Below are 26,658 nucleotides of genomic sequence, written 5' to 3'. Positions count from 1 at the left end.
TATCTCACCAAGAGTATTCGGTACAGACTTGTGAAGTAGCATCTACTAGTGAAGGTGAAACCTGTGGGCCGTGCGTTATGTGGGCTCGGTCTTGACGGCGGCGCTGCCGGCCGCGGCGGCGCGCGCCTCCTCGGGCAGCCGCTCGGGCGACGACAGGATGTCGGTGGTGGTGCATAGCACGCGGAGGGAGTTTAGGACCGCTGCAATAGATGGTAACATGATACATGTGTAATTTTAGTTACATAACCTTATCAGGAAAAACAGTATGTAATAGATAAATCAACAAAATATAAAATAAAAAAACGATTGAAACGGATACGTTGATGAGTAACTATCGCGGTAACCGAAGACAATATTAACAAAATAGATATTAATCTCTTTACGTGGATTCGTGGAAGTATAATCTGCGAATGGCGATTGAAGAATAAGTAATAATTACCAATCAAAATAAGATTTACTATTAAAAGAGTAGTAGGTTCGGTTTTCCTCAAAGAATTGAGGCAATCAAGGAAGGGGGTTTTATGCCATAGGCAGAGTTGGGCATTATTCGAATAAGTTTTCAACTAAATAATTATTCGATTTAACAATCGTTCGTCATGGGACAACGAGTATTCGCGAATAAAATATTTTCATTTTCAAATAATATATACGTTATTTTATTCAAATAAATAACACAAATGATATTTTAGTACACGCTCAGATTTGCTATCAATAAGCAATTCCAGCGTATTTTAGGGCCAAGGCATTATGTCGCATGTGGCTAACTAGAAAGATACGGATATATGAAAGAACGAGAAAACCACGTAACTCCACTTTCTTATCAGGCCGCGTAGCCAACATGCTAATCGCTTACGCTCCGTAGCTAGCGATCGAAATGCAACTGTCACTGGAATATAACTCTGGAATATATCTATCGCACCAATACATTAGTGCGAGCGAGATGGACTGCGGTCGAGTGGACGCAGTCACTAACGTAAACGTCAATTGTCAACTCGTGGTACGGCTACTGAGCTACTGTGTGTGTAAATAATGTAAATATGTTACCTGGGCGCATCTCGACGAGCGAGCAATGCTGCTCGGCCCACAGCAGCGTGGTGCGCACGAGGTCGGCGCCGCTGCCGCACGACACGCACGCGCTGAACGAGTCCACCAGCGCCGCGCACACCACGCTAAACTGAACCACAGCTAAGGAAAACATTATACATATGCGACAAAACAACAACCATTATAAAAAACAGGACAAGTGCGAGTCGAAAAAAAATTACTTCAAAAAATCCCGATTTTACCGCTTCGGAACCAAAGTACATTATATAAACTAGACACTCATAGTTTTACAGCTTATATCTTATAGCGACCATGTAGTAATAGTATTAGTAATTTATACCGACATCATTACGATGTCACTGGGTACCGAAGGGTTTAACTCCTTTGGGCCAAAGACAAACCTGTATTTTTTTAAGTAAAAAGGATACCAGCCAATACTTCCAGGTGTGCATGGTGCGCGTGGCCACGTGCCGCGCGAACATCTCGCGCAGCCGCCCGGCGCGCGCGCGCGACACCGGCGCGCCCGTCGCCGGCAGCAGCGAGTGGCAGTTGCTGCACACACAACACAACATTACTCACTCGCATTTGGTCGACCACAATGTAACAATGGCCTTAATCGAATGGCTTTGGCTTCAGCTTAGGTCTTCGGTTGACGTAGACTTACCCACTCATACGATTTATACGGGTTTTAAAATAGATGTTGTGTCTACAAAATAACTGCTGTCTACGTTTCTCTATTAATCTTCCGGTGCTTTATTTCTTGCATTATGTAATAGTTATTTACGATACAAGTGCGGAAGAGGAAATTCGAAACGAGTGGCATTTTAAATCGACATGAGTTGCGAATTACCTATTCGCACGTGTATCGTACAACGTTTTACAGTACATATGGCCCTTTAAACTTTTGACATCGCACGAAAAGTGCTATTTTACGCACTAGTGCGGGAAAATAGGACCATATGTACTGTAAAATCATTTATTTTAAATACAGTCAAATACCCTATTGTTCGGGCGCACGAATGCTCCGAGCAGTCAAAGGCATTAGTCCAGTGAAAGAGAATAGAACGCGTCATCGGCTTCATGAGTTATGGGGATGGACAACGGGATTTGACCTTTCGCTGCCAATGAGCGAGTGTGACCATAAGCTAATAAATATATCATATTTAATCTTCCGGAGCTTCTGGAATTATTGAAGTTTCCTACCAGTTTACTGAATAACTTTAAAAATTTCACTTTCAATGTCAAGGTTAACTAACGTATATCGATCCTCTAGTTCAGCGGTCGGCAACAAGCGGCCCGCGGGTCGCATGCGGCCCGCGAACCTCTCACTTGCAGCCCGCGTGCCCCCCTGGCTATTTTGGATGTAATATTGTCAAACAACAATGTCTGATAAAGTCACACATATTAACAAAAGTGCGGCCCGCGTCAACTTCCTTAACTACTATGTGGCCCTTGGCTGCTAAAAGGTTGCCGACCGCTGCTCTAGTTAATCGAACGAGGCTCTTGGAGTATTCATAGCCGCTCCGTTATGAGCGGAAAATTAGAGCGGAGTGACAGACGGTAAAAAGAAATGTATTTTTACGCGTATCTGCACCGTATATTGTTATGCTATATGTGTGTATATATTATTTATCAATATAATATATTTATTTCAAGAAGATAAATACATTATGTTATATGACGATAGCACTTTTATCTCTCAAGCCAATAACAAACTATCCTAAAATAACATGCATGCTCATTTGAACACAGCTACGCCCATCGTGTTTTCTCATGATTTGATATTGGAATACAAACATTATAAAACACACCCACTATTTAAATACCCAATGAATCGCAGCCTAGTCAAATATACCTAATATAATTAAAATAAATAGAGGGTATTACTTCAATGTTCTGCCGCCAGAGTGCAGCATTAGCACCTATCGTAAACCAGAGTAATGTTTTTTGACAAGTTTTTACAGATAATAAAATATGACATTGATGCATCAAGGCGGTTTGTTTACAAAGGGCCTACCGAGAAAGGCGATAATCGAAATTTAGTTATCTGCTTCTTTATCGCTCGAATATGCAAGAGTGCAAGATAACGAAATTTCGATTTTCTTGTTTCGCGGTAGACCCTCAGATTGTGACGGATTGTGGTAGTGGCGCCCCCTACACAGTTTCGTATAATATTCCCTATTGATAAAAACAACTGTGATGACATTAGATCTGATTTCAAGTGTGAAGAGGCTTTTTACTAAGTCAGAATGACGATTTCCATTTAAATATTTGTATAAAATACTGATATGATAACTCACGATATAGAATTGTTCAAACATTCGATTTGCTGTCGTAAACTTTCCATTTCCTCTTTTATTTGGTTTCTCTCAGCTTTCAACTGTTTTATGTACTCTGCTCCTTTTTGTAGCATGGCAGCTTTGCTTATCTGTAAATAATAAATGAACTTGTCATTAACTGCTGTAAAATAAGCCTATTTTATTTACGCATGCTCTTAGGGGCTGTAAGCGGTAATATCAGTTATCATGCGTGACAAATAAACAGCGACGTCGACACAGATGACAAGATGCAGTCAGGTGTTTACTTTCATTTAGATTATGGCAACACTCAGATTCAGTAGAAACAACAACTACGTACAGTCATATACATGTCGCTTGCGGGATAGATCTGTCTCTTTTTTATTGATACAATTAGATAGAGACATTAGAAACGAGTTTACTTCGCACCACAAATTATCGCGGAATAAAGGACCATGGGCAACTTTGTATAGAGCCTGGACCCAACACCAACAGAAATGAGAGTAAGGTCATTAGATAGGTATTTCTATGTACTTCGTTTTGTTCTACGGGCACCAAGCGGAATTCCATTGCAGAACGGAGATATTGGTATTTTAGCCAAAATGTCGTCACCCTTATTACCTAGGCCATAGACTCCAAATAAGTAAATTAATTGCTGCAGGGTAGATGTTCGCGCACCGCCGGGCGAGCACGCCGAATGATTTGCCACGCTCGCTCGGCGGTGGACTCTATTGCCTAGGTAATAAGGGTGACGACATTTTGACTAAAATACCAATATCGCCGTTCTGCAATGGAATTCCGCTTGGTGCCCATAGAACGAAATGAAGTACAGAGAAATACCTATCTAATGACCTAACTCTCAACTCTGTCGGTTTTGGGACCATATTGACGCATAGTCCTTTGAAAGAAAAGCTCTGCCCCACTGCAAGAAAAATTGGTGGTTGAGGTTACCTTAGCGGCAGGGTTGGCGTTGAGGTGCGGTATGAGCGCCTGAAGCGTGTCGAATCCGGTCTTAATATTGTAGCGCCGCTTCTGTTCCGTGTGCATGTGTGTGCGTCGCGATTCGCGCGGCGAGTTGACTCGTCATGGCCCATGGGACACTCGGGACAGCTATAGTCGAGGTTACCTTAGCGGCGGGGATGGCATTGAGGTACGGTATGAGCGCCTGCAGCGTGTCGAAGCCGGTCTTGATGTTGTAGCGCCGCTTCTGTTCCGCGTGCATGTGCGTGCGTCACGCTTCGCGGGGTGAGTAGACTCGTCATGGCCCATGGGACACTCAGGACAGCTATAGTCGAGGTTACCTTAGCAGCGGGGTTGGCGTCGAGGTGAGGTATGAGCGCCTGCAGCGTGTCGAAGCCGGTCTTGATGTTGTAGCGCCGCTTCTGTTCCGTGTGCATGTGTGTGCGTCGCGATTCGCACGGCGAGTTGACTCGTCATGGCCCATGGGACACTCGGGACTAGGGCTCCCGGTATCCGTGTTACACGCCGAAACGAATACCCGTGTTCTTAAGACCGGCGGTGCTAAGAACACGGTTTACACGGAATCGCCGAGATCCGGATACGTATCCAAGAACCGTTCCTAAGAAACGTTTCTCAGATACGTATCTCCGTTTACACGGGTACTTAAGACCGGCCCGAACGGATCCGAAACAGTTTGAGCTAATCAATGCTCTAGCTCTGGGTATGCAAGGTCTAGTATTGAATGTTAACTTCAGATGAACTCGTTTAGCGTACGAATTTTTTTTTTTAATTATTTATAACAGTTTTAACACATGTGTTAATATAACATATTTAACCAACTATACAATACAGGGTCATTTTTGGACGGTACTGTGTGATTTCGGAGTTGGTGCCATACTGAACAACTTTTTGTATGGCACCAACTCCGAAATCACAAAATTTTTTTTGGCCGGTTCATACATTTTGGTCGAGTGGATGTCGACGTTTTCTATGGGAAGGCCAAATTTTTTTTGGGATTTCGAGGTTGGTCCTATAGAAAAAGTTGTTCAGTGTGACCTACCTAATCACCTCGCACAATATGGCTAACGGTCCAAAAATGACTCTGTATATGAATGGAAGTAGGTGTCCCTATTCTATATAGTCTACTATTTTTAATTTTGAACTTACTCGTCCCTAGTTTAGAACCTTAATTAGGGTTCCGTACCCAAAGGGCAAAACGGGACCCTATTACTAAGACTCCGCTGTCCGTCCGTCCGTCCGTCCGTCCGTCTGTCACCAGGCTGTATCTCGTGATCTGTGATAGCTAGACAGCTGAAATTTTCACAGATGATGTATTTCCGTTGCCGCTATAACAACAAATACTAAAAACAGAATAAAATAAAGACTTAAGTGGGGCTCTGGGACTTAAATACTTGGATGGGTGACCGTTTTTATAGATAATGGTACGGAACCCTTCGTGTGCGAGTCGGACTCGCACTTGGCTATTTTTTTTTACTATTATTGCTTTTAAGTTAATTTCATTACACATTACATTTCAATCAAAGAAACACATTTTATATATAATGGTGTAAGTTATATAGTTTCGCGAAGAATAGGTATGCAGACAAATACTACCTACTACTACTTTGTGGTTATTTATTACTTTTATCAATTACCTAACTGTTAACTAATCTACCAACGAAGCAAAAAAAGTACAGCGGCATTTGAAACGCAGGATTTCACGCGAGAACCTTAAAAACCCGTGCTACCTTGGTTACCTTGCAATTATATTGCTAAATACATTAAGATAGATTTCAAAATTGGTAATCATTCATGCTGACTGGGGTCACTTTCACACTAGTGCTCAGGTAATAAATGCCGGCCGGTGGTGTTCCATTCATTAGAACGTGTTGTTTGTCAATACCCTTTTGTCTGATATCGCCGAAGACAAGTAGCGTCCCAAACCATTATCAGAACTGCCATAGCTAATTATAAGCTTTATGTCGGTGTAATAAGGAGAACCTGTCTACACATATATGAAATTGTAACAAATGCAGCGGCTAAAATTAAAGAAGCAAATGTATCGAAGCAAATGAACACGAAATAAATATGACTTTTAAGATATTGTGTTTAGGTAGGTAGGTATGACTCCAGTTCGCCACTTAGTCGGCCAATTCGTAAAATGCAGTCTTTCCAAGTTACTTTAATTTAAAATCGTTTTGTTGCTAAAATTGTAAATAATATTTGTTAGTACAGTCTTAAAGTTCATTTTATATGATAATAAGATAATGAATTTAAGAAAAGTCTTACTTTTCATAAATTCATACTAAATTATATTAAAAGTTGTAAATACATTACTTATTGGCAGATAGCTACACATGAGTACAGTGAAAACTCTTTATAACGTCACTCGATTTAACGACAAACTCCTTAAAATGTCGAAATTGCTTGACTTTGGTTGGTTTACCTTGTTTTCTATACAGTAATACACTCTATATAGCGTCACGCTCACTCTATTTAACGACAACAATACTGCCCTCTTAAGCTAAAAAGCCGTATTTGCATTCAGTTTTCATACAAATTGACTGCAAATACGGTTTTTTAGCTTAGGAGGGCAGAATACGGCATAATACATCATTAAAAAATACTTTCTAAGTTGCCGAAATTGATATAAGCTGCAGCTGTGTATGTTTTTTTGTTTGCTGTTTTGTTGTTTTATTATCTAGCACGTGTTTACTTCGACTGACGTACCGAAGATTCTAAGAAAATTTGTCTTTTGTTTTTGTATGATCAACTTGCACATGTTTACCTCGGGCACTAGACTTTTGACAAGATGTTACACGTTATAAATTAATAGGCGTTGTTATTTGTATGAAATTAATGTTCTTCTTGTGCAAAATGTGTCCTAAGTATATTATAAACAGATACATTAGAATATTTAGAATAGTAAGATGACCTTTTTATTTCACTCCATTTAACAACCACTCCCTACACTTTACGTCAAAAAATCCGCAGTCCCTTCAGTGTCGTTATATAGAGTTTACACTGTATTTATTAATTTTTACGTGGTTTACTATAATAATACTAAGATGTCTGGCTTACGTAACTTAAAAAATAATTAGATTAAAAATATACATTTCTTATTGACAGAATATATTCGTAAAAACTCACACATACAATATACATAATACAAATTATTAAAAATATAAGAACTGTTTAAAAATATGCAATTGGTAAGAATATTGTATACTTACCTACCACCACCTACCAGATCATGCATGGCCAGATTTTAACGTAAAGTCTTTATACTCTTTATTGCTTTTATTTTTTTTAAGCACTTTAAATTTATTGCTATCAAGTTATATTAATAAACCATAAAGTATTAGTATTTGAAGTCTTATATAAAATACTATTTTGATAACTAGCATAGGTATACCTATTGTATTTCTAATTTTCTACTCTTTTCTAACATTGCAAGCAAAAACTACCTGGTCAAAAAGGGTTCTGTAAACCGTTTATTGAATTTCGACTCTATGAACCACGGAATAAGGTTTAATATGACGGAAACTCGTCATGAATCTTTTGTCTACTAATCTGACTCTTAAGTACGCCGCGCCGGTTAGTTCCTTCGCTACTCGTCAAGGACGTGTCCGGAGCCACGGGTAAATAAGATCCGTTTCTTCGAATACCCGTTTATCCGTGGAGACGGATCTTAATTACACGTTTCTTAATTACACGTGCGGAACGGGCCAGAAAACCGTGTACGTGTTATTCGGAAACGGGTATTCGAAACGTGTAAACGAAACACGGACTCGACCGCGAGCCCTACTCGGGACAGCTATAGTCGAGGTTACCTTAGCGGCGGGGATGGCATTGAGGTGCGGTATGAGCGCCTGCAGCGTGTCGAAGCCGGTCTTGATGTTGTAGCGCCGCTTCTGTTCCGCGTGCATGTGCGTGCGTCACGCTTCGCGGGGTGAGTAGACTAGTCATGGCCCATGGGACACTCAGGACAGCTATAGTCGAGGTTACCTTAGCAGCGGGGTTGGCGTCGAGGTGAGGTATGAGCGCCTGCAGCGTGTCGAAGCCGGTCTTGATGTTGTAGCGCCGCTTCTGTTACGTGTGCATGTGTGTGCGTCGCGATTCGCGAGGCGAGTTGACTCGTCATGGCCCATGGGACACTCGGGACAGCTATAGTCGAGGTTGCCTTAGCGGCGGGGTTGGTGTTGAGGTGCGGTATGAGCGCCTGCAACGTGTCGAAGCCGGTCTTGATGTTGTAGCGCCGCTTCTGTTCCGCGTGCATGTGCGTGCGTCGCGATTCGCGCGGCGAGTTGACTCGTCATGGCCCATGGGACACTCGGGACAGCTATAGTCGAGGTTGCCTTAGCGGCGGGGTTGGTGTTGAGGTGCAGTAAGAGCGCCTGTAGCGTGTCGAAGCCGGTCTTGATGTTGTAGCGCCGCTTCTGTTCCGCGTGCAAGTGTGTGCGGCGCGCTTCGCGGGGTGAGTTGACTCGTCATAGCCCATGGGACACTCGGGACAGCTATAGTCGAGGTTACCTTAGCAGCGGGGTTGGCGTTGAGGTGCGGTAAGAGCGCCTGTAGCGTGTCGAAGCCGGTCTTGATGTTGTAGCGCCGCTTCTGTTCCGCGTGCATGTGTGTGCGGCGCGCTTCGCGGGGTGAGTTGACTCGTCATAGCCCATGGGACACTCGGGACAGCTATAGTCGAGGTTACCTTAGCGGCGGGGTTGGCGTTGAGGTGCGGTATGAGCGCCTGCAGCGTGTCGAAGCCGGTCTTGATGTTGTAGCGCCTCTTCTGTTCCGCGTGCATGTGCGTGCGTCGCGCTTCGCGGGGTGAGCCGGCTCGATCGCCGTCGGGAGACACGGGAGGAGAAAGGCTCTGCACATAAACAAATTATTTTATTAACAATTTGAAAAAATATTTAATTGGCGACTGTTTTTATTCCATAGAAGACTATTTTGACTTATATAAATATCAAAAATAGTTGTATTATTTATTCTTGTTATAGATTTATTGAGTATGTTTTAGTTATAGTTTTGCTGTACCCTAACAGGGTCTCATGTTGCGCCTTAACTTTGTAAATGTCACCTGTATTTATTTGTACCAACAAGAACGCAATAAAAATATATGATTATGAACCTGTTGCAGTCTGATGGGTAATCATTTTATAATTGCGCTCTCTATTCCGCGTATTTTAGTACAGTCAGTACCTAAGCGGGCACATCTTACACCTTGGGTTTACATCTTGTTAACCTACATTTATGCCGTTTTGTCGCCTAAATAGTGTTTAGTTTTTAAGTTTATTAAATGCATATTATGTTAGTCTGTAAGGTATTTGTAATATGGGCCTTGTTGCCTGATTTAATTTTTTAAATAAATTAATTATAGATTTTGACTTTCTACCTGGATATAATTAATCATAAAGTCACCGCAACACACACCACAACAAAATAGTTACAACTATCACCAACATCACAATTGGGCGCTTGTTTTAAATATCGACTTTTTTTGTTGTAATTAAATTAATGTAAACAGTAATATTTATAGGATAGCGTCAGTTTTTGTACCAAAGATAAGATCCGAAAGCAAGGTCGAAATGGAAGTACCTACTTGACGCTTCGGCACATGTGGGTATAATAATAGCTACACACATAAAACTATTTAATCATTGGTAGTCCTTATCTCGTTACAAGTTCGAGTCTCGTTAAAGGTTTTCGAATGGTCCGTAAGTAACAGTGTCGACGGGGATATTTGCATTTCCGTTCTGCTTTTTGCTATCCTAGATACTGGAGTTATCTCCTAACATAAGTATACAAAATAAATACGGGTTCGTTTGAATTAAATTCATAAGTTTGGTGACAAGATAGCAACATAAAACTATATATTTTATTGGACTAAATATGTAGTAGTAATTTAATAATTACTGCTACAGAGTTTTATAGTACCTAATGCAGATTAGTTAATTAATTTCCTTCCGCAATTATAAATTTTACGCATTATACATACTGATATAGTCTTGACAAATAAGGGCACAGGTCAAAGTAAACATATCTTGTATCTGAGCTCTTTTTGCGCATATCTGAATTTCAAGGCGTCAGTTCACTGGCTCAATATTACAAAGTTCTATGTTACATTTTCCAGATAATTGAAATTCGACTTAATGTCACTATGACAATATTCAAATTTCAGTTCGATAAAAGTGAAATATACAACCCTGTAATATTGGGCCTAGCCTGTAATTTGCAAGTAAAATAATAAGGCCTTGGATAGATTCAAGAAGAATATAATAAAATAACATTATCTTAACGAAAATAATAATTATATTATCGGTTGACCGAATTGGATGTAACCTCAATAGTCCGCAATTTAACTAAAATCGCATGCGAGTTCGCGCGCCGTGTGTAAACTCGGATGTAGGTAATCCTACTGCTCAAACTGTCAATTCGGAGTGGATGACTGATTATTTTTGTGTAAGTAGGTACATAAAAATAAAGCTGACTAAAGATGATGAAATAAAAATGAACACATTACAAATGCACTGAGATAAGTACGACCTTGACAGTATCTTAATACTTTATTGGAGTTTTATTGTTAAGATAGGAGTAATTGGGGTGACTGACCTGGTGCGGGGACATGACGTCGCTGCCGATGGGCGACGGCTGGCCGCGCCGGTGCGGGGACTTCGGGTCGCCGTCGTCCGCGGGGCTGTTTAGTTTGTATACACTTTGTGCTGCAAAATAACGAAACGTTAGAAAAACGTTTCAGTCTCTTATTTAACATTACGAGAAAATATGCTTCTAAATAATAACTAGTAGTTACCATATATTTATTTTATAGGTATAGCTATAACAAGTTTAACACGTGCATTTCTTTATCTGTCTGTGTACGTCATCGTAGCTTTGAGGTGTTGTTATCTAAGGTAAAGGGCCCCTGTTTCGGCAGGTTAAGGCTCTTGAGAGTGAGTTGAGAGTTTGTATATTTTTTTTAATATTACTAAGCATATCATTACCTTGAAAGCTTTTGAATAAGTTATATTAGTTCTTTGTTGATAATTTAATGTATAAACTGTAGGGTTTTAGTTGAAACTTTTTTTTATATGAATTTTGTCGTGAACCTCTTATTTGGCTCCCATTTCGTGATACAAATTTAGGTCAGCTCCTAAGTTCGTGAATTCGTGTCCCCTGTTTCGGCATAAAGTTTTCTTAGAGTAATTGGTGATAAGTTGCTGATAATCATTTATATTTAACGGTCTTACCTACTTACGAATAATTGTATGGTCAAATTAAAAATAATATTAAAAAAAAAAAAATTTGAGAGCTAGCTTAAAGTTTTTTGTACTCGTCGTCTTTAATGGTTGAATTAAGACTTTGTAAACCATATGGGTACTTTAATACGTGATTAAGAGCCAAACTATTTAAATAATTAAATAAAAATTAAAATTAAAATAAATTAAAAAATAAAAATTATTTCCAAAAAATAATTTACTATCTTATACGTTAAATATAAACATACACAAAAATAAAACAAATAAATTGAATAATAAATAAAATTGTGCTAGTAGTTAATATGAGAATATACGTGGAATATACCTTAAATTTTTTAACTCGGGTCACATTCAAACTCGTTTTATGAGAATTCTAGTGAAAAAAACATATACCGAATTTCGCTCATACGAAACTTCATGAAATACATTAATTGTTTACTAATTTATTTTTTTAATTATCTTCGTTGTTATATTTAAAAACAAGCACTCAAAATGTATCTAGAAAATCCTTGATTCGTTAGTGGCACGAAATAGGAGACACGCGAAAAATAAAATGACCGCTATTTCGTGAGTCGATTTATTGCAATTTTAAGTTATTTCTATGCATATATTCAATCTTTTTTCTTATCAAAACAATTACTAAGGAACCCACAGAAACACTCCCAAAAACTTTTATTCGAATGGGTTTAGCTTTTCCTTCCTATAAGCTTAACAAGTGAGAGCGCGCACCTTACGCCTAAAAAAAGTGCACGCATACAACACAGCTGTTCGCGGCCCTCTGACAGTTTCGACCGTCGTATTACTCTCAGTTTAATTACTAAAATATTGGTTATTACTTTATTGAAGAGATTAAATAATACAGATTTTTTTCATATGTACAATTAGAATAAAAAATAATTGAATTCCTTATTATTTGCGCCAGAAACAAAACTAACGAAATAACGTACTAACACGAACTTGGGGCCGTTTACCTTATCGTATGAAAAACAAATGCCAGTGTATATCCGTGAGTAATCATTACATTTAAAAATAAGCGTAACATAATAATGTAATGCGTAATGAGCGTAATCTTTAACACTCAGAAAACCAATGATCACGGTAATACGGCAGTTTTTATTTATGTGTCAGAATCAATTTATTAACGGGTTTTGGCTGAGGTTTGCGTATCGTGTTCGCTGCGCAGCGAGCTCCAAACCCACTGATAGGTACATTGTGCATACTTTGTCACGAGACTTAAGAACAAGCGGTGTTGATTGCTCGTGTTTACAATTCATGACAATACAAAGACATAAAACAATCAGTTATGGGGGAATCTCGCAATCAGGTATGGAAATTCTCGGGCGAAGAAAGCGGGAAATACGTACATCAAGAGCGCAGAAAGCGTGAGGACTTGAGGAGCAAGCGAATTGTAATAATACTAACAGTGTTGCGCGCTCAACAGCTGCGCGAGCATGACGCTAGCCTGCGGCAACGCGGGCTCGGAGGCCACGCTGCAGAGCGGCGGCGGGCGGCGCGCGCCCGGCGTCCCGCCCGCCGCGTCCAGCAGCCCGCTCGACGATGAGCGCGAGCGGATTCGAAGGGTGCCCGTGTTTAAGTCGCGTGCCTGGTACAAATATCGACATTTATAGTATGACACATTATTATATCGCAACATCAAAAGTCAAAAGGCCAACGAATTAGAGATGCGCCGAATATTCGGTAATTACATATTGGGTGTTCGGCATATTTATCAATGTTCGTATTCGGCCGAATAGCTCGGTTCAAATTGCCGAATATTTACCGAATAAACATTTTTTTAAAGTATCTGGAGCGATTTTTTTGGTAATTTATAAGATAACTACATATATCCCATTAAATTAAAGCAGTTAAATTGTAAAAAGTTTGTGGCTCTTGAACGCTATCAAATCGAGTTTTTTGTTCAGTTTGTAGCTTTTTCTTCGCGATAGAAGACTTGGAGTCATTATTTCCAGGTGTTTACAAATGCATCAAAAATTACTGTCCACCTATGTTCATCACTACATTTTTGCAAATAAACATCTTTATCTTTATCTTTTTATCTTTAATGTGTTTAAAAATTTGAGGAGTATCTACATTTACACGTGTATTACTTAAAAAAATTAAAATATAATATGTGCGGTGCGGAGTGCAGACCGCGGAATCATAAGCAGCGTTTTAGGAAGTTTTAATTAAATAAATAATAAATAAATATTATAGGACAATTTCACACCGATCGACCTAGTCCCAGAGAAAGCTCAATAAGGTTTGTGTTGTGGGTACTAAACGACGATATATATAGTTTTAGTCCAACCGAATATTCGGCCCATCTGTACCACGAATAAATAGTTTATGTTATGAAGAATTTAACTTCAGCGACTATAACTTTTGAATTTCGCGCTTTTTGCAGTGACGGAAGTTATTATAGTCCAGTCTATATCATACTTACATAATATATTTACTTAGTTAGCAAAGTAGATCTTTTTACAACTACAATATATGTTCAAACAGTTGATGATTATAAAAGTCAATTTCACCAACAACAAGTGACAGAGTGATCAACCAGTTTCCAGGAATTGACGCGTTTAGTTTATTTAAGGCAGCCTTAAGATCCGTTTTGTAAACCATGAATAACTCTTCCACACTAGAATATACGTCAGAACTAGAACAACAAGTGACAGAGTGATCAACGTCAATCAGCGAATTTAGCGAACATTTTAACGGTGGCAGACGGTTTGTTGCAACCGATCATAAGTATTTCTAGGGATTAAAATGCAATGCAAGCTCACCCTAGCGGTGTGCCTCTGCGCGGCAGCGGCGGCGGCCTCGTGCGTCTGCGCGGGCGCCGGGGCGGGGGCGGGCGCGAGCGCGGGGGCGGGCGCGGGCGCGGGCGCGGGCGCGCTCACCGTCCAGTCGGCGTTGAGCTGCGCGCCCAGAGGTAAACTGTGCGAGCGGTACTGATCCTTGTTCCGCCCCGCGGTTGACGTACCCTGCTTAATATTTTATGTTTACCATATAGGCCTTTTGGCGAGGAGTGATTTGTAAGTAGACGATAAATTTTAAACTTATTGATAAACATAAATTAAAACATTTTCCCACCTAGTCAGGTTCTATTCACAAAACAAACACGTGGAGTATTCTACTTTCCAATTGAATTTGCAGGAAAATATTATTTTCATAAATAAATACTACAATGTTGTTATTACAAACTGAAATAAAAACTAGTTCAAATTCAGTACCAGATCAGGGAACCAGTAGGTACTAAAAGCTTGATTACCTGTTGCGAAGAATTTGTCAGCGGCGGCGAAGGCATCTTGAACGAGCGCGCATTGACAGTGTTCGTCGGCTTCGCTTTGTACGATTCCACTGGGTTCGGCTGTAAGTAGTGCATCTGCTGTGACCTCGATTGTGTCCTATCGACTTGAGAGTTCGGGTTCGAGTTCTGCTGCCCATAGTTCGTATACTGATTGTTGGGAAGCTGGCTGGAGTACATGGCCAGCCTCGGCCGTGGTTTCTCTCGAGCGTAACCGCTTCGACCCTGGATGACGATGGTGGAAGCGTACTTTTGATTTTGCACTGGTTGCTGCAGTAGTGACACGGTTTCTGGTGCCGTTTGAGAGGGTGGCACGACTGCTGCAAAGACAGGTGAATTAGTTTCGCCTAATCTTTCCAGTAGACATTTCTATTCACTTACACACATTAGAACATCTGACAGAATCAGTACCTAACTCAAATCGTTGATTTCCTATTTTCACGTAAAGTTTTACCCCCTTATTCATAAACGCGCTACAAACCTCAATTAGCTAATAATCGTTTGTCTTTATCTGTCATTTTGACTTATGTACCTATTTGTAAGAAAGGGATAAAACATATAACTAAATCAGGCCCGTAAAGTTTTATAAATAAGAGGGTTAGTTTTTATTAGTCAATACCTGCGTTATACTTGTAGGCGGGATCCGGTTGTGATATAACTTTAGAGGTGTACTGCACTCGTTTAGACTCGAACACGTTGTTCTGCATCTGACTCGTTTGTGGTTGAGGCGAGCTCTGTTCGTACGAGTAGGGCATCACCTCCTGGTTGATCATGTTGTTCTGCATGTCCGTCTGTACGAACAACCGGTTGTTCTCGTACATCTGCATGTGCTCGTTCTTTACTGCTTGATCGGACATCGACATCATTTGAGTATTATTGCGTGAACCTAAAATCAGAAAACAACTGTTGACGATGGAGAGGCATAAATTGGATGAGTTTGCAGGCATAGTATATTTGTTGTACAAACTTTTAGGTAAGATAAATTACATATATCAGAATGTGTCTTAAATGTATGACATATAATTATGTCAATTCTATAGGTTAGTTTACCGCAGCCACGGAATATGTATACAGAGGAAGCTCTCAGTCCATTTAGATTTCGAAAAACGGGACATATGACAAACACATATCACTGAAAGTTATGCCTTCTCCATAAATATACCACGCCCGCAGCTGTTTGAATACGAGTACTACCCAACACACAATTTCCCGCTATTTGAAAAATGGTTTAGGTACCAATGTCACTAAAAGTTTCGATTGGCTAATAGTATTTTGTGCAATTGGTACAGTCAACAACAGAGCTATGAATACAGGCAAAGTGTCAAAAATATGTATACAGTACTTTATTGCCTGTACATTAAGGTCGTGTATACATAATTTTGGTTATAACCACGAGCTATACCAAATGTATAATGAGCCTAACGTCATTATGTAATTAAGACCATAAAGATCGGACGCCTGCGATGGGCAGGGCACGTGATACGAATGGACGAGGCCAGAGTACCCAAGCGTCTTCTAGAAGGCCGACCGGAGGGCCGCAGAGGTAAAGGCAGGCCCAAGCTCAGATGGTTGGATGGCGTATACCAGGACATCAGGATCTTAGGAGTGAAAAGTTGGAGAAGGAAGGCCACAAACAGATCGGACTGGAGAGACTTGCTTGACCAGGCTAAGGCCCACCCGCGTCTGTAATGCCTCAGATGATGATGATGAATCATGTACACAATATTTTATTTGACGTTGTCAAAATGCGCGCTGTACAGGTCAGTCGCTCACGGCACAATTCCCGTGGGGTAATTTTAGAGCTTAGTCAGACTTCTAGTTATTCTAGTTCGTTGGTTTACCGTGAATGGTCATCTGGCTAGGAGGCATGGTGGCGCTGGCGTGCGTGGCGGACAGGTCGTAGCCGTGCCCGTACGAGTCCACGTTCATACTGTTTCGGAACATGTTGTCTTCGGCCGGAAGAGCTGGTTCCTCGGGCACCGGCGGCAGGCGTGGAGTTGACAGTAGGTCTGCAAATTCTACCAATAAGTCCACTTCTTATATTACTATTAGTGAGTTTACTATAGGGTCTATAGGACGCTTTGGTTAGGTACATTGCACCTTAACCCTTTAAATGACAATCGAATGTCAGTCTTACACATAGAAAATAGAAGACATGTATGAAGTGCCATATGTGGGAAATATATATCCCTTACCCTGGTAAAGGGTCAATTTAGTTTTAGTATTACCCATATTAACCTCGTCAGTCCCAGGCCAATTTATGCGCTTTTGACTTTGGAACTTTGTTTTATTTCTGTAAGAGTTCAAAACTCAAGTTTAATTCGTACTTGTACAGTCGCGATCAGATATATCGGATCGGAGCGGCCAAGGTGCTCACAAATATCTGAACACGCCTCTATTGTTAAAGCGTTAGAGTGCGTGTTTAGATATTTTTGAGCACCTTGTCTGCTCCGATATATCTGCGATGGCGACTGTACAAGTACGCCGGGACTTACGAGGCTAACATTTCTAGATCAAAGTTTCTGAATCTCAGAATACAAATTTTATTCTCATAATACCACCACATTCTCAATATGCCTTAATTTCAAATAGACGTGGTGTACGTGATACCTAAACCTCAAATTACCTATATTCGTGTATGCTACATTAACTTATATTATCTAGCTCTCTTAGTTTCAGCAGACCGTTAAAAAATAATTGTTAAAACGACATAGGTTATGAAACTGCACGTAAAACTTATTTAAAATTAATCTATTATAGAAGTCTCAACAGCGATTCGGCATTTGAAGGAACGTACGTTTTAACATTTAGGTATTTTGGGACTTTGAGACATTATGATTCGGTCATTTTAAGAAATAAATAATTTGATATTTAGGCATTATGGGACTAAATAACTCTGAGATTTAGGATAAATAAAGACTATGGCATTATAACGACCGGTCTGGCCTAGGTCTGGGTAGTCCTAGATTCGAATCCCGGTAAGGGCATGTATTTGTGTGATGAACACATAAGTATTTGTTCCTGAGTCATGCATGGATGTTTTCTATGTATTTAAGTATTTGTATATTATATATATCGTTGTCTGAGTACTGAACACAAGCTTTCTTGAGCCTACCGTGGGACTTAGTCAATTTGTGTAAGAATGTCCCTAAAATATTTATTTATTTATTATGAAATTTAAGTTAAAAGAAATTAACCTAATATACCCTATAAGTTTTAGTATTTCCGCATAGAACACTTAAAAAAACTATCGTTACATACCTTGGAGAGGCTCCAATGTGTCCATAAAATCGTCAAGATTAGGTTGAAGTGGTCCTAAACTTGGTTGTATGAAGTCTGCTAAGCTGGCACCTCGTGCTGAAATTATTTAACATCATGAGAACCAGCATTTTATCTGTATTTATATGTAGTTCAAGTTAATCTGACCACGGAAAAGCCAAAAAGAAGGGTTATGAATTCAGGTAAATATCTCTGTTTAAATATGATAGTTCCTAATTGAATAAATGGGGCACCAAAAACTCAGGAAATAGATGGATGACCATTGACATAGATATCTAGGGACTGGCTTTACGGGCAATAATAATGAGGCATGACAGGGGCCAGTACAGCGGTGTGAAACCGCTACAACGCGATTGGTTAATGAGTTCGCATCACGCGCGCGATTGGTCACAACTAGTTGCGTTAGACTGCACGATTGGCTGGAATTCGTAACACCGCTGAACTAGTACCATTTAGTGCCCCATTAGCCCGTCCTTAGATATTATACGTCAATGTGGATGACCCATTGAACCCCGGAGAGAGAAGCACCATGGTCTAGTAATGGTTAGGGCATTAAAGTATGAATCCAGCATTGATATTAAATTAGAAGTAACCGCGCGATCGAATGCGAACGGCTGATGGCTGGATATGCACTCATCAAGGTCAGGTAGCCCTCATCCGCGAGTTTGCGAGCGAAACATTGTTATACACGTGCATAGCGCTGTCTCGGTCACATATCTAGTAGATAACCGAAGGTAAATGAGGAGTTACCGATCTCCCTCGGGTCCGGGAATGCGAACGGCTGGTGGCTGGAGATGGTGGAGAAGAGCGTGTCACTTCACTCATGAAGGTCAGGTAGTCAGTGTGCGAGCAGTAACAGACAGTAAACGAGGAGTTACCAATCTCCCTCGGGTCCGGGAACGCGAACGGCTGGTGGCTGGAGATGGTGGAGAAGAGCGTGTCACTCATGAAGGTCAGGTAGTCCTCGTCGGTGAGCATGTTGGCCGCGAAGTCGCTGCACTGCGAGAACGACTCCACCGTGTCCATGTCCGATATCTGCAAGTTTCAGATTCACTAGGACCAAATTTTGGCAGAAAAAAGCGAGAGTGTAAAATTTACGGTCATATGAAGACTGCTTGCTGCAAAATGTTGCTTCTTGTAAACTAATGTGTGATCTAATTTAATACTTCACACTTTCTCATATAGTCTAGAAATGAACTTTTTACTGCAAGAAGAAATCATTTTTCTTAACAGCTTGGGCTGTAAGGTGGCAATTCCATAGCCAAGTAATTGGTCGATGAATCGTACTACGTCAGAAAAATGGATAACCTCTTATAATTATAACATAACATTTAGACTATTTATCCAAACAAATCCTTACCGCATCCTGGACGGAGGTGTCCCCTTTCCCCAGGAGACGCATTATATGAAACATTCGCCATTTTTTATATTCTGCTATAACTGCTTCCGCTCGACGTTTCCAGTACTTCCCCTCTAATATTGTTGTCTAAAACAGAAACATGTGCTGTGCAAACTCATGTACGAAATCTATCTGTAATAAAATAAACAAAGGAATTGTATTCATATTTCTCAGGCCAAGTCGCTATAGTCTACTATTCCATTCGCGGATTTTTTTTAATCACGTAAAAAAAAACCGTCCGACCAATTACATAGATACCTACCAAACGTTGTACCTTACAGGCCGAGTAACAATCATGTTTTTTTTGTTTACATCCTATTTAGATCCGCATATACATAGAATAAAATATTTTATTTACTCATCTGAATTCAGGCGTTTCAGCCATTTCAAACATTGACTAAAGTAATATTTATTTTAGCTTTTAGATATTTATAAAGTATTTTACCTCTGGCTTAACATGAGTATCCACATCTAACGGCGACGCAAACTGGCACACCAGAGTATTTTGTTTTTTAATAACTGCAAAAACAAATGTTCATTTAAACACATACCTGCTATTAGCACATTCACTGCCAAGAACACGTTAGGTGTGTTAATTTTTTATTGAAAATGGGGCGCTTGGCACGCAAAGTGTTAAAATATTGATAATGATTTGAGCTAGCAAAATTTGTCATATATTACTTATTGTCCCCCATTCTCTTTTCAAGGCATGGTATATACCTACATAAATTTAAGTGAAATCACCATAATTTACGAAAAATCTCATGACAATTTGAATCTTCTTGTATCGAAAGTAAGATCCATATTTGCTTAAACTATTTAGTTAAATACGTTGATTTCAAAGTATTTCGCCGATATCAACAGTAGTATGAGATAAACCGGTAATCACGTTTTGTACGCGGGACAAAGCGCCATTGGCTGAGATGACTGGCGCAGGCGCTACAATATGACCTTAAGATAAGGTGCCAATACTTTGTAAATGGGACAATCAACTTTTTCTTTATATCTTGTTGCCATGGTTACGTCTCCAGGTGCGTTCTTTAACCCTTTACCAGACTGACAGTTCAAAAATGACAATCGAATGTCAGTCTTACTGATCGAAAATAGAACACATGTTCTAAGTGCCGTATGTGGGAAATATATATCCCTTAGCCTGGTAAAGGGTTAAGCCCCATCCGGAAATGTATCTAATATTGCATGCAAGTATTTGAACCGTCTAAATGGGGCTTTAAAAACTGATTTTATGCGTGGTACAACGGTTTTTGTTGTTAGAAGAAATGTTGTATCATGTTTTGCAAACATGTTTGTTAGTAAATGGCCTATTACAGAAAGAGTCATTTTAAATACCATAAAATCAGGGTTTATAAGTGGCCCAGGGGAACGTAATCATAAAAGTGTCAAGTAAAAGTTCTTCACTGTATGGTTTCAATTCATATTCAACTACATATAGGAAGGAACCCTTGTACTTTGATCATATCTGCCTATCTGTCTGCGGCTTATCTCAGTGATAGTTAGTACCTAGTGTACCTACTAGAAAGCCGCAATTTGGCACGAGTATTAATATGAACCGGGCACATTTTTTTTTTTTTAAAGTAGAATAAAATGTAGGGTACCATTACGTTACCATACACATAAAGTGGGGATGAAGTATTTGTATTGCTTCAAACAACCTATGAAGTATTAGTATAGGATGCCTTATAAACTTGTAACACTTTCTAAGAAACTGAATCATCATTGTCTCCGCGTAGGGGACAGAAACACACCAAAAATGTTTCAAGCCTGAATCACACCTGCAACCTATTGACTAACACTGTAATTTTGCTTCCTGGTTTTTTGTGTATGTTATTTTGCTAGAGATGCCACGAATATTCGGCACCTATTCGGTATTCGGCGTACTCGCCCACTCTACCGAAAATTTGGTATTCAGCCGAATATTTAAATGTGCACTATTCGAATAAAGAATTTTTTTGAGTATTTGTTGATTGTAAGCAATGTTATTTTCATTATAGGCTAGATTTGCTTGACTCTAAGGGGCATGGCACACTACGTCCGATTCGCACGTCGCTCCGAAGTTTGAGCGAGACAACGCTATGCGCCAATTATAGCGACGTGCGAATTGGACGCAGTGTGCCATGCCCCCCTAACTACATGCACTACTACAGAACAACAAATTTTTAATTATAGGAAATGTTGTACCTTGTACAGAGGAACAATTTTCATAGTAAATGTGTCTAAAAATGTACACAAATGAGATGCTGAGATGAGATATTCGATACGCGGCCAAAATCACTATTAAAAAATTAAAATTAAATAAAAAAATAAATATCATTTATCTATTCACGACATTTCTAGTTATAGTCTTCTTTCTCGCGTTATCCCGGCATTTCGCCACGACTCATGAGAGCCTGGGGTCCGCCTGACAACTAATCCCATGATTTGACGTAGGCACTAGTTTTTACGAAAGCGACTGCCATCTGACCTTCCAACCCAGAGGGGAAACTAGGCCTTATTGGGATTAGTCCGGTTTCCTCACGATGTTTTCCTTCACCGAAAAGCGACTGGTAAATATCAAATGATATTTCGTACATAAGTTCCGAAAAACTCATTGGTATTGGTACGAGCCGGGGTTCGAACCCGCGACCTCCGGATTGCAAGTCGCACGCTCTTACCGCTAGGCCACCAGCGCTTCCTTTTATATTTACATTTCTAGTTATAGTATAGTATAGTTATTGCTATTGTTTACAAAGTATTAGAGTACAAATATAAAATGGGCACAAACACTCGATTACAATAATAAGTAATGAAATACTCACACTGCATGTGCCAGCATCTCCATATGACGTTGTTCAATCTGATCTTGTCCTTCCACCGAAGTTTTATACCTTTGAAACGATTCCATTTAGGTGAAGTTAATTTTTGTCTGGGAAAGAAATTAATCAAAATGCATATAATAATAAAAAAAACAATTTACCATGCTCTGCTGAACTTTACGCCCGTGTCTGTCACAAATTTAATAATTCCTTACTCCTAAATAAGTTAACTATAAATGTTCTATAACTAATAAGAAACATTTTGACTTGAAAAGAATTGAAAACAAACATTATAAATAATAAAATTGGCCCTGAAAGGAAAGTACGGTCTTCTAAATGTACAGTCTTTCAGTGGAAACTGTACTGTAGTAATATAAAGCTGAAAGATTAAATATGTAGGTGTGTTATCAGAACTGCTATCGATAAGTGATCTTAAGCTTATACAAATAGCAGCCTTGATAAGGGGTTAGACATTTATCTTATCTAGTCTCCACCAGTTCAAATACAGGTAGAAAAGCAAATTGCCAGTACAACTACTTTATTTACCATATGATTGTTAATTGGCTAATAATGAAAATAACATCTTATTTTACAGGTTGTAAGAGAAGTAATAAATTTATCACTTCGCTGGCCCAATATTACAGGGCATGTATCACTTTTATCAACCTGAAATTTGAATGTTGTCATAGTGACATTAAGTCGAGTTTCAACTATCTTGAAAATGTAAGATAGAACCCTATAATATTGGGCCAGCGACTTGCTATGCCCCCTCGCAAATCTCGTGGATACGAAAATCCTTCGCAAAGATTAATTTTATCAATAGAATCAGACATTACTTGGTGGAAATCCATACAAATAAAAAAAAACTTAGTAAAGCTGCAACTCTGCAAAATAAGTATGTAAATGTGTAGTAAGCTAGTAAGTAAGTAATTAGCGTACTAGCAAATAACTTTTTGTTTTGATTAAATGCAAAGATTTACATGATTCCACTTGAATTTAATTTTTTACATACAATACCTTTAAACAAGCAATTCTTGTATATATATATATTTTGGGGATCTCAGAAATGGCTCTAACGATTTTGATGAAATTTGCTATGGGGGTTTCGGGGCCGAAAAATCGATCTAGCTAAGTCTTTGGGAAAACGCGCATTATTGAGTTGTTATATGTTTTCCGAGCAAAGCTCTGTCTCCCAGATATTTGATTTTATACAATAAATCAGATTATACAATATCAGAAGGAAGAAATTGTAAAACACTTGAGACCAGTTAATTTTGGTATATGTTATCAAAGGGGCAACAATTAAATATGCTGATAATTTTTTGATAAAATGCAGTATTTAATCTAGTTATGTGTCAAAGGTGTATACATATCATCACCGCCAGAATAAATAAATAATTAGCATTCAGAAAACAATTAACCTGTAGTTTAATTTATTAATATGTGCTACTACATACTTGTCATATTATTAACGTCTAACACACAATAACTTCAATTACTTTAGGTATTAATATTCTAACTTTATCATGTTCATTAATACAACAAGTATGTAATTAGTAAATAACTAAAAAAATTAAGGAAGTAGTTACACTAATACAAGATAAACTGAACCTAAAGTACATAGTACATAAAGGTTATAATAGCCAAATCACATTAATAAAAACATTAGATAAATTGCTTCTTAGGTAATATGTAATGCTGGCAAATCAAGAATATAATTGCTATGTGAAGATATACAATGTGTCCCAAAATTCAACGATAAGCTGGCACCAGAAGATGCACCTGCTCATGACTACTCGAGGAAAAAATTTTTAAAAAATATATCTCAATTTATTATGGACTTACAAAAAAAATGAAAAACGACACCCCTAGTGGTATTTTGAATGACCATGTCTACAATTTTTCAAATATTTCTGTTTTTTTTTTGTATCGGCAACCTAAGTAGCACTGCTATCCGCCACAACCCTTAAAATACCAGAATACATGTAGTTTTGTCGATTTTAATTTTTTTTGTAATTCCATAATAAATTGAGATATTTTTTTTTTTTTTTTTTCCTCGAGTAGTCATGAGCAGGTCCATCTTCTGGTGCCAGCTTATCGTTGAATTTTGGGACACGTGGTATACTGTAATCAGTACTGATTTATAGAAACTGTAATTGTTTATAAACTTGTTCGTAGTACATAAATATAATCAATCCAGTTATCTGAGTATGTGACCCGTGTCTTTGGTGCAGACTATCATGACCTCTTGTTATCTTTGCAAACTATTATTATAACCAATGGAAGTATACCCGTTTCCCTATTTTTTGATGAAATTAAGTATTGAAATTTAGATAAATTAAATAAATATTACTTTGTTATATTTTATATAAATTAGAACAACTTAAAGGCAGACAAATTACTGACTTTAATCCATAACATTAGGTCAATAATAAATATCCATCAAGGACATTTCTACTAAAATGCAAGAAAGTGAAATGATTGTTTCTAATTAGAATGTACTATGAGTACTTTTATCTTAGTTGTCTGTTTAATTAATATAAATAATCATACCTGTAAGCCAAAGTCATACATTTAAATAGCTTTGTAAGGGATATCTCAATGGAAAGCTGTTGATGTTGTTTACTATCTTCTTTATCAAACAATGAGGGAGGTTCTTTGGACCCTGGAACCGTGTACGTCGCCACCACTGATACTTTTTGAACATTTTGTTCTTCATCTGGTACAGGAACGGCCAAATCATCGAAATCATCTTGGGCCTCAGCTTCAAAGTGCGACACCATGAAATGACCAGAATGTATTGTCTCCTTCCCTGTTCGCGCCTGCATCTTCTCTATATGCGGCATTGTTCCCCCGCCGTCGTTCATAAGTCCAGTTATGAACGCGTTTTTTTGTTCAATAATTCTCTTCATGAAGGCCTATCAACTTTTAGATTTAGACATATTTTTACTTATCACTCACTCACAAATTCACATTGTTTTTTTCCATCTGACTGACAGACAAATAACCTAATGTTGCCATTGATGATAAATATTTTTCCTAAACAATGTTGCAAGGAGTAAAATATGTATTTAAAAAAACATTTTATAGAAATTCCACTTAATATAGTTGGTCAAACCAATTTGTCAGCCAGAAAGAACCAGGAAAGCTATACTCGTCCTTTTCTTTTGGGTGCTAGTACTAGTGTAAGACAGAGATAGTATGATTGTCAAGAGTGTCTGGCCATTTTCGTCAGTACAAAACAGCGGCAATTTTACAAAATGTTGGCCGTTAAGGGCTTCGAGCAACACAGAAGGGAGGTGGCATTCGCACTATTTCCCCTCTGCCTAGGTACAAGATCAACTGATCTAGCGCGGGTAATAAAACTAGTTGCGCTCGGATTTTTCACTAGACCGAGTCCATACGCGCGCGTGAACACAGCAGCAGATAAAATGCCTAATTGCTCGGTTTTTTGTCGTAAAAAGAGGTCGGAGACATCAAATTTACAAAAAGAAGGTGTTACAGTTCACATGTAATATTTTTTTTACATATCATACGTTTAATTACATTTAAACACAATTATTATATTTTAGTCTCATGTAATTGTTGGATTTATCGATTTTGCTCGCCCAGTACAAATTGCGGATCGGTCGAGCGACAAATCCGACTTCTCATCTGTCAGAATACAATAAAATATTTTGACGAAAATATGTTAGTGTGCGTGTTGTGACACTTGTGACCAAAGAATATAATACTCACTAGGAGCTTGTGACTCGTCCGTACACAAAAAGAGATCGAGGTTTGCAAGAATTGTCTTTGACGTGTGTCATTTTCTATGTATTTGTGTCGTCATTACAGATTGGATTTTGTATGTAAGTGTGTGAGAAGTGCGGCTGTGTGCACCTTTCCCCCCGCATGGCAGAAAGATTTGTACGGTAAGATATTGCTTGGGCCCCTCCCTTCCGATGTGTCGGAAGCCGGTGTTGCTCGAAGGTTAAGGGTTATCGTCCCATAGAAAATTTGAATTTCGCGCCTTTTTTTACTGACAAAGTTGTTTGACAGACTATATATAGCTGTATTTGCTGCACTAACGTCAAAAATTGGTATTCATTTTGCGTCCGCACCTCCATTTTATCAGGAATATCGGTCATAATCTCATAATAATCGGCGAGCCAAATTTGTGTTTACGTCCACACCAACTTGGTCAGTTTGGGCGAAAATTTGTTTCCGCCTGGACTGCCTTACATTGTACGGCTCCTTAATATATTTTTTCACAGGTAATCTTTTTGATCAGTCAGTTTATCAATGTCAGCTGTCACGTCCT

General features: G+C 39.0%; 1 protein-coding gene across 4 annotated transcripts; it reads right to left on the bottom strand.

The window, feature by feature from the left end:
• Nucleotides 1-10: 10 nt before the first annotated feature.
• LOC134792813 (carbohydrate-responsive element-binding protein) lies at nt 11-25,363 on the bottom strand. 4 transcript variants are annotated; one of them, XM_063764188.1, is made up of 17 exons: nt 24,909-25,363; nt 22,359-22,465; nt 19,991-20,064; nt 19,507-19,632; nt 19,025-19,181; nt 18,129-18,224; nt 16,709-16,876; nt 15,487-15,753; nt 14,832-15,187; nt 14,344-14,547; nt 12,983-13,163; nt 10,917-11,026; nt 9,010-9,174; nt 3,345-3,472; nt 1,473-1,596; nt 1,045-1,174; nt 11-200 (listed from the first exon to the last, which is right to left on the bottom strand). In XM_063764188.1, exons 1-17 carry the CDS (start codon nt 25,265-25,267, stop codon nt 76-78), a joined length of 2,877 nt encoding a protein of 958 aa, XP_063620258.1. In that variant the 5' UTR covers nt 25,268-25,363; the 3' UTR covers nt 11-75. The 4 variants fall into 4 exon arrangements, with proteins under 4 accessions (XP_063620258.1, XP_063620260.1, XP_063620259.1 ...); XM_063764190.1 differs by having other exon boundaries at nt 14,832-15,184; XM_063764189.1 differs by having other exon boundaries at nt 12-200; nt 14,344-14,544.
• Nucleotides 25,364-26,658: the final 1,295 nt, after the last annotated feature.

The sequence above is a fragment of the Cydia splendana genome, chromosome 8 (genome assembly GCF_910591565.1).
Source record: "Cydia splendana chromosome 8, ilCydSple1.2, whole genome shotgun sequence".
Taxonomy (NCBI): Eukaryota; Metazoa; Arthropoda; class Insecta; order Lepidoptera; family Tortricidae; genus Cydia; species Cydia splendana.
The sequence above is the reverse complement of the archived record's forward strand: the minus strand, read 5'-3'. Positions and strand labels throughout refer to the sequence as shown.

Coding starts and splice junctions, on each gene's coding strand:
- LOC134792813 (XM_063764188.1), bottom strand. CDS start 25,267: ATGAAGAGAATTATTGAACAAAAAAACGCGTTCATAACTGGACTTATG. Junction 18,225..19,024: donor CCCGGACCCGAGGGAGATTG/GTAACTCCTCGT, acceptor AAATAATTTCAG/CACGAGGTGCCAGCTTAGCA. Junction 9,175..10,916: donor ACGTCATGTCCCCGCACCAG/GTCAGTCACCCC, acceptor GTTTATGTGCAG/AGCCTTTCTCCTCCCGTGTC.